Genomic DNA, 20,499 nt, shown 5'->3' on the forward strand with positions numbered 1-20,499 from the left:
GCTGCCCAGGGAGGTTGTGGAGTCTCCTTCTGTGCAGACATTCAAACCCGCCTGGACACCTTCCTGTGGAACCTCAGCTGGGTGTTCCTGCTCCATGGGGGGATTGCACTGGATGAGCTTTCCAGGGCCCTTCCAACCCCTGACACTCTGGGATTCTGGGATTCTGTGAAAGTAGTGGCACCAGCACTGGGACCACTGAGCAGCAGCGCTTGGCCCCGGATTTCCTCCTAAATATCACCAAGCAGCAAAGTTATTTTAAATACTTTGAAAATAATTCGAGGTGCACACCTATTCCTAAAGACAGCCTTCTTTTTTTTTTTTTTAAATTTTATTTTAAAATTCTGCATCTGAAAACACAGTATGACAGAAAGCACTTATATACAACTGCAGTGTTTTTGGTATAATACAGTATTTAATACATCCATTTCTTTTTCTGCAAAAAAAAAATTTGCTTTGTCGGACAAAAAGAACCAAACTCCCGTTGACAAAGAATACAGCTAAGGCACATTGTTTTCTGCTAAATGAAAGACAAAAGGGTGCAAAACCGGGTAGTGCAATAATTGCTGAGAATCACATTCTACTACAAGAAAAGCATTCTGACTTTGAACTTTGATTACTGGTCAATTTAAGACATTTCAATATCTCATAAAATACTCCTTTAAATAAATAGCAAAATATCTACATCTTTCAGTGTGTTCCATTTGAATTTCCAATTTATGTTTTTTTAAACTTCGCTGTATATACATGGTTTTCTTTTTTCTTATTCAATAGCTTACAAAATATTTCTGTACACTTTTATGCATATAATGATCTATAACAAAATAGTTATTTCTTAAAACTATATTACCACCAGTCTTTGAAAATGACAGAACAGGAATAACTTATTATGGACTATGTTAGGCAATACAAAAATCCAATCAACCCAAAACAAAACCAAAACGACAAAGTCAGAAAAGCCATTTCGTTAACTCGAATTAATTGTTTTTGTTTCACAGATCTTGTTGTCTATGTAAACCCTTTTCAAGTTGCCTTTGGGTTGTATCTGCATCGCAAACCAGGACAGGATTCGGGATTCCTAAAAGCACTGCAGCCTGCCGGGAATATTGGGGGGACTGAACAGGACACTTCTCTATGGACAAAAGTATTAAAGAAGCCAAACAGATAGAAGCCTTAGCAGAAATCCTTGGTTTCTGCTGATTTTGACAACCTTTGGATGAAACTCCAAAAGCCGATTTTTGGAAATGCATTTATGACTTTGATGATACAACCAGACTCTGTTTCCTACGTGCACCGTTAGATTCCCAGCCATCACTCAAAATCTGGCCCCAAGTGGTAAGTCCTTCAGATTTTAAGACCCTACCACTGATGGTTCCCAGCTACCAGTACAAACCTGAAAGGAATGCTACTGCATCGCGGCAAAATTACCCCAGAATTCGTCCTGTGCACCTAGAGCTCCCTGCTCTGGTATAGTCTGAAGAGAAATTAAAAGTTTTTAAGTTTGTACTTTGTAGGTAATTAAATCAACCTGCCTTATCTATAGTGAGTTGCAAAAGACAGAGCTCATAATTTCCTAAGGTTTATACGAATGTTTGAGCCTTCCTTTTGCCCAAAGGGAAGGTCATTTTCTTCCACTAAAGACTGCATTTGTAAGCAATTTCTATGGTATTTGTGAAGTGTAAGCTGACAGCAACACAGCTGAGCTGTAATAGAAACCTCAAGGTGCCTTTTATTCCTTCCACAACAAACAGAAAAAGTGAGCGAGACACAAACAACACCAAATCCCTAACACAGTTTAAGGCCACATTTAGAAAGGATGGAAGTAAGGCTTTCAGTGAGGGGCAACACGCTGGATGCCACAATGGGGACAGACACCGAGCGACCCAAAGCTGATCGGGTCCACCCAAGGAAAAGCTGAAACAACATCCTAACTTTGGCCAACAGGTCTGTGCCTTTTGGGTGTAAGCAGGAAAATCAAATGAAATGCCATAGATGTTCTCCTCCAGGATATTCCCAGCAAACTGAAGGTGCTCCCCTAGCGAGGCTGCTGTCTTCTCAGTCAAGGGTGTTAATTATAACAGAACCAAAGACAAGTCGTTACAATATACAAATGCAGCGCGATGAACCGCGCCTAGAATCGTCACTCTGTTATCAGAGGCACCTGTACAGTATCTTGCTGTTTATTTGGCAAGGTTACAAGTAATACTTCTAGGTTTTAACAAAGTAGAAAGAGAATTTGCATAGATTGTACATTCAGTTCAAGGAGATTTCTGGTACCTTTTTTTGTTGTGATCAGGTAAACGTGTTTGCAGACACAGTGAGGTAGCAGCTGTGATAGCACCCATGAGCAAAAGAAGGTAACCAAGGCAGAAGCAAAGAGCAGAGAGCGACCTACACACTACTGGTGGGATAAAGGAATGAAATCAACACGGTACCTGCAGTATCACATCACAAGGGTTAATCGCTGCTTAGCTGGGGACAGCCTAACGCTGCCATGGCCCTTGGTGTCACGGGCTGCAAGACCTTGTTACCTCAGTTCTGAACACGCTCAGCCCGGTTCTTCCTTCCCTCCCTGGGCTGGCAGTGATGGTGTTCGAGGCCAGACTCCTCCACTCTGCACCTTCCAAGGGACCTACAGAGCTGAGCCTTTGCTCACTCTTCAAGAGTCTACAGGAAAAAAGGTTATTTCCCTACAAATCCTTCCTGGCTGCCTTTAACCCTATTTCACATTTGTTTGGGGCCTCTAAGCCCGGTCTGTCCCTTCCATCTCTACTCTGCTGTCCCCTCCATCACTGCTGTCCTGTCCCTCCATCACTGCTGTCCTGTCCTTCCATCACTGCTGTGCTATCCCCTCCATCACTGCTGTCCTATGCTCTCCATCACTGCTGGCCTGTCCCCTCCATCGCTCCTGTCCCGTCCCCTCCATCGCTCCTGTCCTGTCCCCTCCATCGCTCCTGCGCTCTCTGTGGCCACCAGCCCTGGAGAAACTTAAGGGTTTGGTCTGGAAAGGTTTTTTTACATGATGTTTTCAATCGTCATTTAATACTGCTTTACTGTAATGTCCTATGAATCCTCAGGACTATCTTGGAGGCCTTGAATGGTTGAAATAAAAGCACATGTGGAGCATTCGCTTTTCACAACCAGCCTGATGCAAGGGACGGTGAGAAATGCCACTAACCACTTTCTTCCAGATCAGTCTCGCTCTGTTGCTGAAATAACTACAACTACTATTACATATATTAATGCCCCTGCCTGAAAATCAGGAAAAGATCATCGCTATCACTCTTCCTGACTCCTTCACTGTGCTGACCAAAGGCTGCTCTGAAAAGTGAACTTTTCCTGATCTGCAGCTGGGGTTTCTGAAGAAGCCTGAGGGGTTTGGCTCACACAAGCACGAAACTTCCCACTCCATGGAAAGTGGTGGAGTTGGCCAAGGTTTCATGTGGCCAGCTCCGCCAGCTATGGGATGCGGGCAGACGCGGAGGAGGCTGTGACAGCCGGCGGCAAGCTGGCCGCTCCGGCAGCTGCGGTGAAAGAGAACCAGGGAGATCAGCACAGAGCTGGTCCGCGTTGCCTGGTCACAGTAAAAACCTGGATCTTGTTTTCTCTTTAACTGGGAAGTCGAAGCCGAGATGTTGTGGCTCTCAGCATTTCTCGGCCTTGCTGTGCAGAAGCCGCTCTGTTTGGTCAAAGTTTTGTTGCAGCACAGTTGTGTCAAACTTTTGCAAAGTTTCAGCATCGTCTTTACCCTTCACCTCTCCCTTTGGTCATTTTAGAACATCCCGGTTCTGATTCACCGACTTCACTACTCTATTCCCTTTAATTATGGGTAAGAGTGATGGAGGCTTCATTAGTATTGCAATTAGTGCTGTAGGAGATGGACAGAAGGTGAATAGACGTTAGTTGGTCCTTTTGAAGGTGCTGCAGCATCACTGTTAATATGCTGTTAAACAAGTGCACATGCATTGTGCACTAAAGCCACTGCCTGGGAAAGGCAGTTTGTAACACACGAATGCACAGGCCTGATTTCTAGGCTCAGCAATAATGGAAACTTAACAACAGAGATACAGACGGACTTCCCTGTATAACACTGGCTAGCATGGAGAAATTGTTAAAATTCTTTGCTTGCTGAGAGCACAAAACATGAAGACATAATTTCAATTCTAAAAAAAAAACCCTGAATATCAGAAAATGAAAATATAAATATTACTACTCGATGTCCAAATGTCATCAAATAAAGAATTGGACACATCTAAAAATAAACTGTCATTTGAGCTATTTCTGTTAGCCTCAAGGTCTAACATTACCATACGAACGGGTTTGTATAACACTGACTGATTTTGGACATAATTCATTTAATCACATATGTGGGTGGTTCTGCATTTTGCCACATTCCCTTTCTGTGCAATACCGATCGATCAGAGAAGTGTTACATGGCCACTGCACAGAACTGGCAGGGGATTTAAGCCAGCAAAGCGCTACGCACAGAGGACAAATGTGTGCACGTTGACACGCAGCCTCTCCCACGGGAAGGGATTTGGATCACAGCTGGACTGCAGCTGGAGCCCCATTCAGCAAGGACTGGCCGGTGGGATTGGAAAATAACACTTGCACACTGGAAGATGCGTAACTTGCTTGTTTGGTACGAACTGTGGGCCCCTGCTCCGAATTCTCCTTTTCACCAAATGTAAGATCTGTGAAGTTATTCTCCTCTAACGCTCCCCAGCATCCCGCACAGGCTCCACCGCCAGCAGGATGTCAGGCTGAGCAGCGCTACCGACGTCGGCCTGGAGCAGCCCCGATCCCTAGCGCACAGTTTTGCTTGCCATGGTCTTTCTTCACACCTACAGCACTTTGTAACTCAGACACAGTGTCCCATATACAACTTCTGCAGTTGTGTCTGCATATTAATAGCTCTAGTAGAGGTTGGCATTTAGGTCTGAAATGCCACTGCCCCAACAAGGTGTTCCAAACACGGCAGCTCATCCTTTGGTGACTCGGAACACAAGTGTTTACACACCACGCTGTCACGCCTGTGACTCACGGTGGACTGGACCCTGAAGTCCCTACTCAGAACCAGTGCTCTGTGGAAGTTTTGCCTGAGACACCAGTTTTACCAGCAGCACTGGCATTCCCAGCTTGCTACAAAACTTCATGCAGATGCCTTTTGTCTTTCAGAAAACAAGCGAATATAAATTTTGTTTTGAGATATTTCAAACCAAGCATATAACGTAAATAGATGTGTCAGCAACCATTTGCTTTCTTTCCCTTTTTTGTACTGAAATGAAATATTTTGCACCTTCCGTTTTAAATTATTAAAGTGGCAGATTTTCTTCTAACCGCAAAAGATGGAATTGTTCCCACCTTCTGCTTGGTCTAGTCAATAATGAAAATTTACCAACAAAGCGCTTAAAAACATTCCTGGATCAAATTTAAAACCCAGGTTATCCGCATGTGTGTATGGGCGCAGCCTTATACTGATGTGCAAGACAGACTGAAGATTTTGCAACTACACTGAAATCATTACTGAGAACAACCATGGCCCAGGACTGTTACCGTGTGCCCGCAATACGATGCTCTTCACTTCACCTGCAGGGCCTGAACCGTGCAGGTGCCATCGCATCAGTGTGACTAAAGCCCTGGATTTCACAGTGAGGATTGGAGGTCCCCGGAAAATCTGAACTTCATGAAGGAATGTTAGATTAAAAACAAGCACTGTTAAAAAAAACCCCTAATGAATAAGTAATAACACTGTGTTTCTATTATATAAACCTGCTGGCAAGCCCAGTTTTAAACACGCCTCTAGAGCTGGTTGAGAAGCCGGACCATCAACGTGACTGAAGTGTTTCAACCAGCTCTCGTTGCTACAAGCTTTACTAAAACTACGGCTCTCGTGACTGGCAATATCAAGACAAAAAAAGAAAGGGAGGTGTGAGGGAAGGAAGGCCTTTTCTTAATAAAGGCAGCTTCAGTTAGTAAGATAACATAATCTTCAAGCTGCAAAAGCAGCACCTACTAATTAGTCATTGACTAAAACATAAATAATAAATACCTAAATCGTTCCTTCTATGCATCCATTTTTGTGCCAGATAAACATTTCAATGCTCTGCCTTAATGCCAGCACAGCTGACACCGCATTTTCAAGTCCAAAGCAAACTGCAAGTAGCTTTAAACCAATACTATGGAGAGAGATGCGACAAGGCGCTGGGATCTGTGTGTTACGGTCATCTCGCAACTGTTGTTTAAAAGGGAATTCAACCTTTGGGTGAGATGTAATTACGGAATGATTTAAGGGTCTATTTCCCTCCTGGTGTGGAGGCTTAACTCTGATCAGCAGAAAGTTAGCCATACCCACAGAAGGGTAAACAGACGATACCTTACTTTATTACATCAACAGGTTTTTTTCCTCATTAACCCAAATAGCTTTTAATAGCCTTTTTGGGTTATGCTGTTAACAAGAGATTACCACAGCAACAACAACAAAGTGCATGTTTTATGCTAATGTAAAATGCATGTGTTGGAGATGAATTTGCATATAAAACGTAGATTTTAAAAAGTTCTTGGAATGTGAAAGAATATTTTTCCTACCGGAGAAAACGCAGGTTAAAATGATGCCTGTTTAAGAGAGGATGCAGCCTGCTAGGATTCTGAAGACAAGGCAAGGGTAGAGTTTGTTGACGGAATAAAGCACTGAGAAGCTGGCACCGCTCTCCTTCCCGTGAGCTGGCAGATCAAGGGAGGGAATTAGTGTTAACACTTACTAGCTACTACTTGAATTAGGGAACAAAATACGTCGTTACAGATTTAGGTCCCAACTCCACTATTTTACTGGTTCTGTGCAACTCCGCCGCCCGAGGAAAACCTCAGCCCAGCTCACGAGCAAAACGAGCAGAGACCTCACAACCCAGCCCCAGCCTGCACACACACACACACACACATACACACACACACACACATGTGCTGTTCTGGAGGTCTGCGAAAATGCTTTGGTGCTGGTAGGCTTGGAAAAAACCCTGCAGATTTGAAAGGGTTGAAATTCAAAATCATAGTACACAGACCCTGAACACAACTGCATGAGACATGAAAGACTAATATAGCAAAACACTGGCCCCATTTAGAGTTTATCATGAAATTAGTATAAAAAAATCTCTGAAAAAAATCTGAAAGTTTTTGCTTTTGCTCATTTACTCTATACTAGGTTAACAACAGACATTAACTGAGTCCAGAATTACTCTGTGTTATTAAAAACACAAAAGTGGGAGGGTGAGTGAGGCTGTACCATAATTATTTTGTGTCCTGTGAGGTAATGCAGCCATGCAGGCTCCAGCCTGCAGTAACCAACCTCCCCAGGAAGCCTAAGTAAAAGGGCATTTTGCTGTGATTTATTCATGGTGGCAAAGTAATGAAAGCCTATGAAACAGCAGAGGTACACATGAATTTATTTTTAAAAACCACTTTTAGCAGCTGCTCCCTCACTGCCCTCTCCATGGCCCGCTGTCCTGTTCTGGAGACCGCAGGGGTGTGCGGGTCCCAGGGACGGCAGAGGCTGCGGAGCCCCGGAGCTGCTCCCAGCAGAGCCGATGGAGAGGGCGGTGCCAAAGGCCTTGTCAGAACTTCTTTTTTTCCTTTTTTAAAATGACTTAAATTGCAACAAGTAACAAAAAAAATATAATGTTCCCTTAGCTTTCTGAAATCTGGTGTGAGGTTCACATATGAGCAAGGTTAAATTCCCTTTTAAAAACCTATGCCGGAGGAGAGCGGAGCGGGTGCTACCTCAAGCGACCGTCGGGTTTGACGGGGCCCAGCTCAGATTTGGGGTCAGGGCTCAGGGAGCTCCAGGCTGTCTGAGCGCAGCCCTGCATGACGGGGCAGGCCGTGGGGCCGGTGCTGCAGATGTCCACGGCTGACCAGACGCTGCCCACCAGAGAGTCCACCCAGGCGTCCAGCCGGGCGCCCACCAGCCCCGCGTTCCTCTTGGCCTGGTCCAGCTGGGCGGCACTGATGGGGATATTCAGGACGGGGTTCAAGCCCTGGAAGCTCTGCTCCATGTAGGCGTTCTTTGGAGGCCCGCTGTGATACTTCATGGCTTCCTCTGGAAATGCAGAAATAAACCCAAAAATTAGTGCATTAAAAAAAAAACCAAAATCCAAACAAACCATCACTATCTAAGGGGACAGCAAATGAAAAGGTAAATGTTAGTGGCCGTGCTCAGCTCCTCAGCTCCTGCTCCGTTACAGCTCGCACCGCAGTGCTGACCCTCAGCAGGGCAGAGCTCAGGCTTGAACACAGCGTTGTCCTTATCGTCATCGTGTGAAACCGGCATCCCCAGAGCTGTAGGACACCCAGGCAGGACACAGCTGTTCTGCACAGCAAAACAAAAAGATAGGCCTGGCCTTAAGGGCGTCCCAGCTGTGAGCTGCTGTCTGTATAGAGAATCACAGAATGTTCTGAGTTAGGAGGGACCCCCAAGGCTCATGGAGTCCAACTCCTGCCCCTGCACAGGACACCCCACAGGTCACCCCGTGTGTCTGAGGACGTTGTCCAGTCTCTTCTTGAACACTGTCAGGTTGGGGCCGTGACCCCTCCCTGGGAGCCTGTTCAGTGTCCAGCACCTCTGGGTGAAGAACCTTTTCCTCATGTCCCACTGACCCCCCCTGGCACATCTTCTGCCGTTCCCTGGGCTCTGTCACTGTCACAGAGAAGAGCTCAGCCCTGCCCCTCCTGCTCCTGCTGAGGAACCTGCAGCCCATGAGCTCTGCTCTCAGTCTCCTCCAAGGTAAACAAACCCAGGGACTTGAGCGGCTCCTGTACCTGGAGCCTGAGCAGCATGCAGCTCCCTCTCAGGAGAAACTTATTTTTCATTCAGGAGAAGCTAATTTTGCCTCTTTCACTGCAGGAGCAGCCTGGGAGATAAGCCCTGTGCAGCTGAAGCCATCCCTGTGGGCACCCAGTGAAGGCTTTGGAATTAGGAACAGTTCAAGGGCACTTGCTGCGAGAAGGCTGCTGACCCTCATCAGATCTCCAAGTGCTATCATTGGTTTGTCTAGGAGAAAGAGTCAAGATCTCAGCCTGTTGTTTTTTTCCTAAATGGATGAACCTTGTCCTGCTGTGGAAAAGTCACAACATTTGTCAGCTCAGCCTGCCCCCGCAAACCGGCTGGTGCCATCCCTGGCACTGGAAGGACAATGCCATGGCCTTGGACATACCCGACCCAGTTAATGGAATGCCTGTGGCCCCAGCATCGTTCCTGGACATGCTCCAGTCTTGCTGGGAAAGTCTTCTCTAATGACAATTATATTTCCAGCTCTTGTGCCAAATAATGGATCACAATCATTTCCTAGTGAAAGTTTTGTTGCGTTGTGGTTGCTTTCCTTACAGTAACTCTTCTACCTCAGCAAAATGCAGCACGTTGCCCCAGATATGTAATATTGCAGTAAAATCATTGTCAGGCTGCGAGAATGCCTTCAAAGACCTCCAGTTGGACACTACGGGTCAGAGCACCCTCCTCTAAGGCCGGCTGACCTCCTCAGGCCTGAGAGCGGGACTAAGGTACTGCTCATGAACAATGGGACACTTGAAAAATCTTCACTGTGTGACTCTTGGGAGGAAATGTTCAGCCATTCCGTTCTGTTCTCAGTTGCCTTCCCGAGCGTCCTCGCTGCGGCCACGTGCAGAGAGCGCTTGGGGGCAGGAATTACATATTCACGGCTATGGTTCCTTCCACGTGTCCCTGCTGCTGCACTGCAGCCTGATGCCGAGTCCTCAGGCTCTGGCAATAAATTATTACATTTAGAGGGAAAAGGGACGTTTAATTGGAGCTTTGCTGTTACATATGCAAATTCTTCAATGTCAAATACTGTGCAAGTACTTTACTTCAGATGCCCAGTTAAATTAGTTCAGCACATCTCCATCACCATTATACATCACTTAACTGTTCTGCATTTATCTGATCTCCTCTGTTTATTATAAATGGTAAATATCCACAGTGATCCCCAGTCACCATGAGTTTGTTCCATGCACATGTGTCAGAAGTGTGCTCTGCCTGAGCACTGCAGTTTAAGAAACAGAACAAGTACACATGATTAAATTTCCTCCTTCGGAAGCAATTAACTATGGAAGACTGTTTGTCAACATATTAATTAAATAGTAACATTCCAAGTAAAAATCCCCAAACAAATAAGAGTTGGCATTACTAGTAGGATCATCTGATTGGAACAGGCAATTCAGAGCTTGTTGAATTAAAGCCTGGTGTGTGTGTGTGTGCAGTGCACGGAACAAGAGAGAGCTTCTTTTCAGACAAATAACAGGATGAAATGGAACTTGCTCTCCTCTCGCATTTGTCCCAGGCTTCAGGACTTGGTGGATTATCAGGACTGGAAGGAATGAAACCTCCAGCGACTGCAGGACCCAGTGCTTAGCAACGCAGCAGCAGAGCAGCTTTTTCTCTGAATCTGTGACCCTTGTTGCTCAAGATCAGTGGGCTGCTTTTGCTAAAATAAGGGTGATAACCTCAGCACCTTCAACGCATTTAAATTCCTCCTGTTCTGCTATTGCTGTAGTGGTGTGGGACATGCCGCGCTTCTCACACCAACACAGCACAAAGCTCTGCTCTGAGCTGCTGCACGGCCAGGCTGCGAGCAGCTACAACAGCAACGGTGCGTGATGGGACTGCAGAGAAACCATACTGGAAAAGTCACACGCAGGTACGAGCAGATCAGAAGAGACTGCTGAGGACAGTACTAACGACAGAACCCAGGGGATGGCAGATGTGCCAGGGCGGGTCAGTGGGACATGAGGAAAAGGTTCTTCACCCAGAGGTGCTGGACACTGAACAGGCTCCCAGGGAGGGGTCACGGCCCCAACCTGACAGTGTTCAAGAAGAGACTGGACAACGTCCTCAGACACACGGGGTGACCTGTGGGGTGTCCTGTGCAGGGGCAGGAGTTGGACTCCATGAGTCCTTCCAGCTCAGGACATTCTATGATTCTAAAGGGAACAAACCACTGTGTTTCTCAATGTGTTACAGTGAAAATGTGCTTCTCCGGTGTGAGACACACCATGACACCCTGACATGGCAGTGGTGGGGGACTGCCTGGCCCCACGGCAGAACCAACACCCCATGTGAGGTGCCTGCACGTCCTGTAAAGCAAGAGCCAGGTAACAGCAACCTGAGTGCGGAGCTACGTGTACTCATTGAGAGGAAATGCTGAGGATTCAACCCAGAAACCCTCTCCTGGAGCCTCCAAGTCTTTGTTGAAAAGTTCGTAGGAGAAAGTCAGGAGGATGCAGCTCATCCAAGCTGGGGCAGACATGGGGTGTTCTTCTTTGCGTTAAAGGAAATACCAAAGAGACTCAATCATGAGTCTGTAACTTACTGGGTTGGGACAGGAGAAGGAGAGTGTGGATCCCAAACACTGAAATACTGCCTAGGGGGAGGCTGGAGCTACTGGGCATGCCTTTAAAGCATTGACGTTTCAGTCCTTGCCCCTGTGAAATGTGGCTTTAGACATTTAAATCTGTACAGTTAGAGCAACCAATTCAATATTAGTTGAACTGCAGACATGAAGCCAGATTTTTTTCTGCCAGCAAACACATCTAAATAGCCCTTTGACTTCAGGAGGGCATCTATCAATGCAAAATATATTCCATTGACTCTAAATTATAGCTTAAAAAACAGGAGTTATTTTTGTTCCTCATTTTTGTTTGCTCTTCACTCTACGAGGGAACTTCATTTCTCAACTGACTTTTCTTAGTATAACTTCTTTGGACTACATACCCAGCCTACAGGCAGCCACATAGGCTGGGATTTCAGCATTTTTGTGGGGGTTTGGTCTTCATTTTGCAGGAAAAGCAAATGAGTTTCGACAGAGAGTGGGCTAAGGAATGAAGAAGTTAGTTACCTCGGCACACATTAAGGCGCTAGACCTGTTTTTTTAAAGCGACACAGTATGTACAGCTTTATTTCTTTACTTGAATTGTGTTGAAACCCTCTGGCAAAGAGGTAATTTTTTATTGACATTTTGTTTGTTTTCTCTTGCAGGAAACAAGACAGTGCTGCATTTGCTCATTGTGAAGCTAATCGACTCCTTGTCAACTGGATCTGAACTAAATTTCAAAGCAAATCCCCATCTTCAGGGTTTTTCTCAGAATGACGATTCCAGGGCACATCAACTCCTCTGCAGTCACCCGCCTGCCTGCTGCTATTACTGCATTTATCAAGAACATGTCATGTTACCTCTGCTTAATTTAAAGAAATCACAGCAGTTCTGACACAAGTTGCCACCCACTTTATAATCCGTATAGACGCAATTAGAATTGATTGAGCCGCTGCAAACAACCAACGGCAAAACAAGGCTTTCCCAGTATATACTTCATTAAAATGATCTATAAATATGGATTAGGTTAGAGGGCCTTTGAGATGCATGTGTGCACCGCAGCATGTCTGCCCGCGCCATCGAACCTTTGAAGTGGTGGCTGCAGCGAGAGGGCCCAGAGCAGGGACCAGTGGCTCCATGTCTGGGGTGCGCGACCCAGCCAGGAACCGAACACCAAAGGATGCTCTTCTTCACTGCCCTCCTTGTTTGAAGGAAGAAGAGTTTTATTTATTCATTCATTTATTTATTTTCAATCCAGTGTTCAGTATCGGCTTGAGGTTCAGGATTTTTTTCCTGCCCACTGGCTCGGAGTAACTCATTTATCTTTAATGAAACGGGTGCTATACATTAAACGCATGATGACTCATTATCGTCACTCCAGCTGGAAGATCGCTGTGGAACCTTTACCATGAATATGGACTCAAATTAAAGGATGAAATTGCTTTGGCTTTTCCTCTGTGTCCTGGTTTTGTTAAAAACAAGTTTCTCTTTTAGTGAATTTGCCTGTCAGCTAAAGCTTCATATCAGCTGCTTTCCTGAAAGCCAGATCCATGTTTTGGTAGACATAGCAGTGGTATGCAAGGTCGCTGGACTGCTAAGAATGGATGCACATCTCGCCAGAGGGGCAATGAGAAACAGGTGACCAAAAACTGACCGAGTATTACATCCCATTCACCTGATACTTCATATAGAGGTGGGAGATCACGAGGATCTCGGCCCTTTTCCTTATGGCGACATTAGGAGAGGACCTTGCGAGTCGTCCCTGCGAACTGAGGCCAGTGACAGACTGAATCCAGCTCCGGTTGGCTGCAGAGTCCAGTCCAGGACTTCGGGTGCCGGCTCTGCAGTTGCTGAGACTTTCAAGATTGGTTTTGTATATTTTGTATTATTTTCTCTATTCTTATTAGTAGCATTAGTAAAACACTGTTAATTTTCCCAACTCTCTTCTCTCTGTCCTTCTTTCCTGATCGCCTGTGCTGAGTGAGAAGGGGGAGAGGGAGGGGCAAAAGGGGAAAGTGGTGGGGAGACGAGGTTAACAATACATCTGTCACAGTTTTATTGTCACCCCGCAATCAAAACCTCGACACTCTGCCCTTCTCGTGATTGCGCCTGGCATGACTGCTGCTTCGCAGGGCTTGGTAGGGCACCGGTTTGTGGGAACACGGGGTGATGGGGATGCAGAGCCAACCTCTACTGATTTCACTGTTTTCATAGGAATTGACATCGACTCGGTGGCTTGGATTATAGTCTGTGAAGTGCTGGCTAAATGCTCTGAATTATACCTGCCGTTTGGCTCTGCCTCTCCAGTCCCCCCAGAAACCTGGCCTTGAGACTCTAAACTGCGCTTAAATTCTGGCTGCCCGAGACAGCGAGAAACCTCACTCCTCTCTAGTACCACTGCTAGTGATCGGCCACTGATCTTCTGGCTCCTCCACGTCCCATTCCCTCTCTGTGTTGGCACGACTGAATCCCAGGGCATCCTGCTGGTCCCTGGCATCCCTCCCACGTCCTGACAATAAGCACCGAGTACTTGGCTTTAACACATTTGGCCATATGGCGAGAAACTCAAAATCACCATTTAGAAGAAGAATAAAACAGAATCTGGCTGTGCAAAATGTAGGGGGAACGAGACACTGGTGGAGCAAGTGAAGCTGATTTCTCCAAATGATTTATCTCACAAATTCACTTCATTTTCTTTCCTTTTTTTTCATTGTCCAACGAGGCAGATACTTGAAGGCGCTCTCGAGCCAGAGGATCTGCTGAAAGCAGATTTGATCAGTGACACAACTCAGGCTAAGGAAAACAGACACAGATTTGGATGACTGGAGGGGAAAGAGGAGCAAGAAACAATAACATCAGATTTGAGACTTTCCACTGAAATGGCTTTGGAAGTCTCATTTGCAGTGGAAATACCCCAAACCTCCCAGTGTACTCAGTAATTCCATGTGAGAGCTGATCTCTTACAGATTCACATCTGGAAAAGGTCAATGAATCTGTGTTTTTAGAACAATTTACATTCTCTCGGTTATGCACACCTGGACATGATATCAAAGAAAATACCTGCTCTTGATTTTCCTTTATGGTTTTACTCGTGTGCACAGCCAAAATTAATGACTAAATGGGAAAAGAAAGATGACTAAACTAGCTGCATATGCTGTTTTTATAAACTGCCAAATGAAACATCCTTGCTGGTAGCTGTCCCATGGTTAATTCTTATATTTTGAATGGTAATAATAAATTTTGAGAGTCCTAATGCAGGAACAAACACATTTTCCTTGCATTATTTAAAAGAGGAGCAAGTGGCTCCCTTCATGATGCTGGGAAACCAAAAGCAACTTCTCCTTGTTGTGCTCTGCCCTGAGGTGATGTGGAGGTAAGTAACGATTTAGGAAATTCAGTGATGAGTGTCGTGTCCACACAAGATTTTAGTGGTGCAAACACAAAGAAATGAGACACAAGATTTTCAGGTGTGTAACTATGTGGACTCCGGTTTGTTCTTTTAGAAGTTCTAATTCTTCTGTCCTACTCTCCCAATGCCTTTATTTGGCACAGAAAACTGTATTTAAATAAGAAAGTGGTGACAAACTGACACAAGCTGGAAATCAAAGCTGAGTGACAATTGCCTGCACAGAGCATAATAGTGTCACTGAGACACAAAGCCTTAAAAACCCAAACAACAGGAATTTGCATTGTAAATACAATTCTAACTACAGTGAGTGGCACTATCTGCCCCTGTAATTAATTTTCTTCTTTAACTTCATGCCTCAGACATCTGGAGATTATACATCACATCATCAGGAGCAGATCACTCCTCAGGCTTTTTTCCTAGATAATATTGTTCCCAAGCTTTATATTTCATTCCTATAGTAGATTCTAGTTAGCATATGAATGAACAGGGCTCTTCAACAAAATATACGAGCTAGATCCTCTCCCACGTATTGATGGGCAATAGAGAGTAATGCCGTAATTGCCGTGGAATTATTCCAGATTCAGAGTTTGGACCAAAGGGATTTTTGCCTTTACAGCATGAAGCGTGGGCTCATGGCTGAAGTCTGAGACAAGCTTAAGTGTCCACAGGGCTCTCATGTTATAGGGAAAAGCAGCAAGGTTGCTGGCTACACGCCACGTTTTCCATCCAGTTTATGCCTTAACTGTTAAATTAGCAAAGACCAACGAATTCATTAATTTCCAGGAGAAGAGTCAGTAACAGCTGCGTTCAGAAGTAGCTTGCTTCAAACTTTAAAAATGCATTCCTTCTACACATGGTGTTGCTTCACGATTTTTCATCGCCTATTAGCTAACACTAGCAGCAGGTTGGTGGTGGTTTAGTTTCTGCTTAAGAAACGATGCCACCAAATGTTAGAAGAAGAAATCAGTAAGTTTTCTGCTGGGAAATGTGTCGAATCAAGCTCCTGTGGAGCAAGATAAGGGCTGCATTAGCTCCCAGCAGTTGTCTGGTGGTGTTTGCATTACAGAAGCAGCACGTTATGCTGGAAGGTAAATGTCTGACTCAGTTTATTTGCTGCCTTGTCAGGAAGAACTTCTGAAAAGTTAATAGGATCATTCGTGTACCTTGCGAATTTAAGATGTCTGAAGTTCCGAATATTGATACTGGGCAGATGGAAGCGCTTGCGCATGTTAATAATGGTAAAGATATTCATAGCAACGAACTTGTTTTGATCTTACTGAATAAGGAAACAAGTGTGGCTGCAAAATCTCTCTTGTCCCAGCCCGGTGTCCCGGGGAATGCGGAGCACCCGAGCAAACTGCTGCGGGAACCCAGGAATGACCTCTGCGTTTGGAGGGCTCAGGGCTGCCACAGCAGGGAAGAAATAGGTTTCTTTCTAAAAAATGTCAGCGTGGGTCTGACAGTGTGCTTACCGGGATCGCTGTGTCCATAGGTATTGCTGCAACACAACTGCTTGGCACGTACGGAGCAGGTTTTGGCAGAAATGAGGCAACAGTGAATGCCTGGACCTGACAGTGTGTCAGGTGAGCTCTGGCCTCGGGGAATTGTAGCTAATTCAGCATTTTGTGTATTAATGCTCTCATCATTAAACACACAGACTTTGTCAAGATAACCGTTTAAACATCTGTAACTCTTCAGGAGCAAATGTGAATGAAAAGCACCAGAGAAAGGACCATTTTTCTTTCCGTTTCTAAACGATGGCTTTTACGATAGCTGTTAGATTACTGAGAGTCTGAAGTCCTCTGGATTCTGAACTGTGCATATTTTAGAGATATAAATATCCTTTTGTTCGAAGTGTCTGTGTTTTAGAGACTGGATACAGACACTTCTGCTTGTTGTAATGCAACAATTTCTTCTGATTTAGTATCTATAAAATTCCTTTCTTTTCTCCTTTTCCAGTGTAGTCCTACTTCATTTTTAACAGCAGCATTTACAGTGACTACAGACACAATAACTGTATTATTCGAGTACCAAGTAACAAAACTTACCTTGTTTGATAGGCTGCCGATTAGAGAAGGTGAGGGGAGTAACGAGGAATTTGGTTTCAGCTACCTGTACCCAGTGGTGCAGAATTTTTATTGTCCAGACACCAGGTCGCAGGGGCAAATTCAAAGGTGGTTTGTAGTGAGTAAATTCGGCACTGGATTCAATAAGAATATCGTACGTCGCTGCGATTACATTAACAGGATCCACCCAGATGACAGTGACGGTGACGTTGGGGCCCTTGCCCCATTTCTGCATGCCAACCGGCTCATCCATCGGCCCCAGGAGTCCTCCAAAATTCCGGAAAAGCCTTTCCTTGGCATCCCATTCGGTGCCAATCTGAAATGGAAGACCACATTGCTGTTAACATCATCTCTGTGAGCACCTAAGATATTCTGTCAAATAAGGGCTCTCAAGACACACAAATCATATTTCTCTAATGACATGAATTATGCAAACAAATAAAGGCTGATGGCACCACGGCCTAGGATCGTAATGTGCACACAAATTGTGAGTTGACCTTGAATGCAAGTCTGGTTTTTTTGGTCCAATTTTTTGATTGATAAATGTTTTTCTACAGCAGGTCTCCTTTTCCTCCATGTGGAAGCAGTCAGTAAAGGACCAAGCCTAGTGACTGGACACAGGCTATGCATAGAAAAGAATACGACCCATCATCTCCTGGATCATGAAGATGTATTACACATTTGAGATGGAACCTGAGGTGCAGACCTACCCAGTTCCTGCTAAGACCAAGGATGAGGCTTGTGCTGACTTTAGGACAGTCCTCTGCTCCTCCTTACACTCCCTGCCTGCCTGATGTGGGAAGTTATTTCTGGTAAACTCTTTTCTTACCGTCATAATAGTGACATTGCTTTTTATTTACTCACTAACGAACAGTAAAGCAGCTGATTTACGATCTAGTGTAAATATTTAATGGACCTTTCTTTTTCCTAGCAGCTTTCATATTTCAATGCTCTTTATATGAATTTTAATGGTTCGCCTGTAACCCATGGGATGATACAAACTTACAAGCTGTTGTCATTAACACTTGCACACTACTGAAAATAAGCATCTTTAAGCAGATAGCATGAAAATATATTAACTGGCCTTCTTGGGCCAGCTGAAAGACTTTTTGCTATCCCAGCGTTACATTTAGTTCGTGTTTATGAGGCTGACCATTATAAATCACTTCCATCGATTCCCAAGAAGGCAGCTTGGTGGACCACAGTACTGGAGACTGCATATTTGCTTCTGGAGGAAGTGCCCGGCTCTCTTGTCCCATGAGATTCTGTTCCCATGACATCTAATACAAAGTGATCAATATCGAACACAAAAAGATTTGAGGGAGCCCGTGTGAAGTGAAGAACAGGAGAAGCCCTGGCTCCTTTTGGCAAGCAGACATCTGATGCCATTCCTCAGAGAGACAGAGATGTTTTGGCCAGCCTGGTTCTGAATCTCCTCCTAGTGCTTCAGGTCTTCTTTGGCCTTAACCTCCACACAAACAGTGCCCATGACCTAAAAGTTCACTTGTTTCCTGTACAGAGACCATGGGATTCCCTCCAGCGGCCCAGGCACACACAGACAGGGTCCTCTCTTTCAGCATATGTGGATTTTAGAGATTTCTCCAACACACAACTGTCCTTGTCCCCAATCTTCACCTTGCACGGGCATGGTCAGAACCCGCCTTCCTGAAAGCATAACAAATCATTGCAGCTTGTTTGCTTCAGAGATTTTTCTTCTAGATTTCATCTCATTTGATGAGAATAAGCGGCTCCAATATAATGCCAAAATCCCCTCAAATCCATAAAACATAACAATTACTGATGCCCAGTACCACTGACACCTGAACTAGAAACTGTCCAGTCTGCAATCCCTTCTAAATAAATCACTGTGCTTGGCAGACAAATTACAGGAGGGCTGCAAGCAAAACGCTACAAGGCCAGTAGAATAAAAACCTACCATCCTAAATTCATCTGTCATCATATGGATTCCTCCTGCTGGACCATGACACCGCAGAATATGAGACAAAATGAGCCCTCCACTGCTCTGCAATCAGCCCGGCAGAATCGCAGGTGTTTCAGAGGTATTTCACCTGGTGCACCAGCTAATCAGACCCGAGCAGCCACTGCCCGAGGAGCTGTTGGTACAGGCTCTCCTGACTGACTGAATCTGCACGGAAATAAGATCAGAAAGGGCATTTCCCGACCAGATCTTATTATCTACTCTGCCAGCCTTCACTGAGTGCGGCCGTGTCACACCTACCAGAGCTCAAGGGACCTGGAAAAAATAAAGCCACAACATGCGAAACAAATCTACAACCCTCCCAGGCAAAGAAAACCCTATGAGGAAGCTTCTTCCACCATATTTGTTATTTCTTACTGAAGAACTCCTTGAAGAAAGCTTACTTCATCCTCAAAAATTAAACACTCATCCCCAACATCCAACTGTTTCCCCCTCTTCAGTCTCTAATCTCTGGGGAAAGAAACCAGGCAGTGACAATCCCGGTGCTCCAGCCTCCGGGTGGCACGGTCCACACCAGGCTGCACAGAAGATGTTGAGAAGTGTTCACATGTGGAAGTTTCCTAGAGTGGTGCATGGAAGAATGCAGAAGTGTTTCTGGGGGAAAATTAAAACACAACTGTTGGCTGGGTGTTAAGTTCTGCCCAGGCATGTTATTGCGTTCCCTAAGGTAAAGCAAACGGCAGATGAGGGCAAGGAAGGGACACAGAATCACAGAATGTCCTCAGTTGAGAGGGACCTCCAAGGCTCACGGAGTCCAACTCCTGTCCCTGCACAGGACACCCCACAGGTCACCCCGTGTGTCTGAGGACGCTGTCCGGTCTCTTCTTGAACACTGTCAGGTTGGGGCCGTGACCCCTCCCTGGGAGCCTGTTCAGTGTCCAGCACCTCTGGGTGAAGAACCTTTTCCTCATGTCCCACTGACCCTCCCTGGCACATCTTCTGCCATTCCCTGGGCTCTGTCACTGTCACAGAGAAGAGCTCAGCCCTGCCCCTCCTGCTCCTGCTGAGGAACCTGCAGCCCATGAGCTCTGCCCTCAGGTTCCTCTGCTCCAGCTGAACAAACCCAGGAACTCCAGCCGCTCCTCATACGGCTTCACTCCAAACCTTCACCAACTTGGTAGCCTCTTCTGGACACTCCAGTAGCTGGTGGCAATCACTTCCCGCAAGAGCCTGTCACACCAGCACTGTCACACCACACACACAGTCAGGGTGTGCAGGCCCATGAAAATAACAGCATAGGAACAACAAGAAAACGCTACCACGGAGCAGACCCTGGGCAACACAAAGACAAGGGATCCAGGCACCCTGTGCCACCCCGACCTGCGCGGGGCCTGCACTGCGGGCAGGGAGCTGCACCAGCTCTTTATGTGATCTGCCCCTTCTGTCCATGGGGATACACCTTCCCGTGCTGCATCCCTTCCTTACATGACAAGCTGGTTTTAGCAGCATGGTATTTTAAAGGGAACTTCACTCAAAGCATTAGCTAGAGGTTTACACGTCTTCCCTTGAACTCTGCACAGCTGAGTTCCCAGCACCGAGATGTCAGATTTTACACGCCAAGAGAAGCTACAGTCCTATAATATTTTTCTTAGACCCTTAAAATATTTTAAGTAGGCTTTCACTTTCAAAAGGAATACACAAAGCATTGGATGG

The 20,499-nt window shown here is 45.6% G+C and overlaps 1 protein-coding gene across 5 annotated transcripts in view; it reads right to left on the reverse strand.

Moving 5' to 3' along the window:
* Positions 1-392: 392 nt before the first annotated feature.
* Positions 393-20,499, reverse strand: part of XYLT1 (xylosyltransferase 1) — a 276,271-nt gene continuing 256,164 nt past the window's right edge. For 4 of the 5 annotated variants that reach the window (XM_071815168.1, XM_065850894.2, XM_065850893.2 and 1 more), the window contains exons 10-11: positions 16,830-17,163; positions 393-8,089 (exon numbers count right to left, since the gene is read on the reverse strand). In XM_071815168.1, coding sequence (XP_071671269.1) covers positions 7,767-8,089; positions 16,830-17,163 — 657 coding nt within the window. In that variant the 3' untranslated portion in view covers positions 393-7,766. Of the gene's footprint in view, positions 8,090-10,960; positions 14,129-16,829; positions 17,164-20,499 lie in introns of those variants that run through there. The other variant, XM_071815169.1, reaches the window with a different exon arrangement.

The sequence above is a fragment of the Patagioenas fasciata genome, chromosome 15 (assembly GCF_037038585.1).
Source record: "Patagioenas fasciata isolate bPatFas1 chromosome 15, bPatFas1.hap1, whole genome shotgun sequence".
NCBI lineage: Eukaryota > Metazoa > Chordata > Aves > Columbiformes > Columbidae > Patagioenas > Patagioenas fasciata.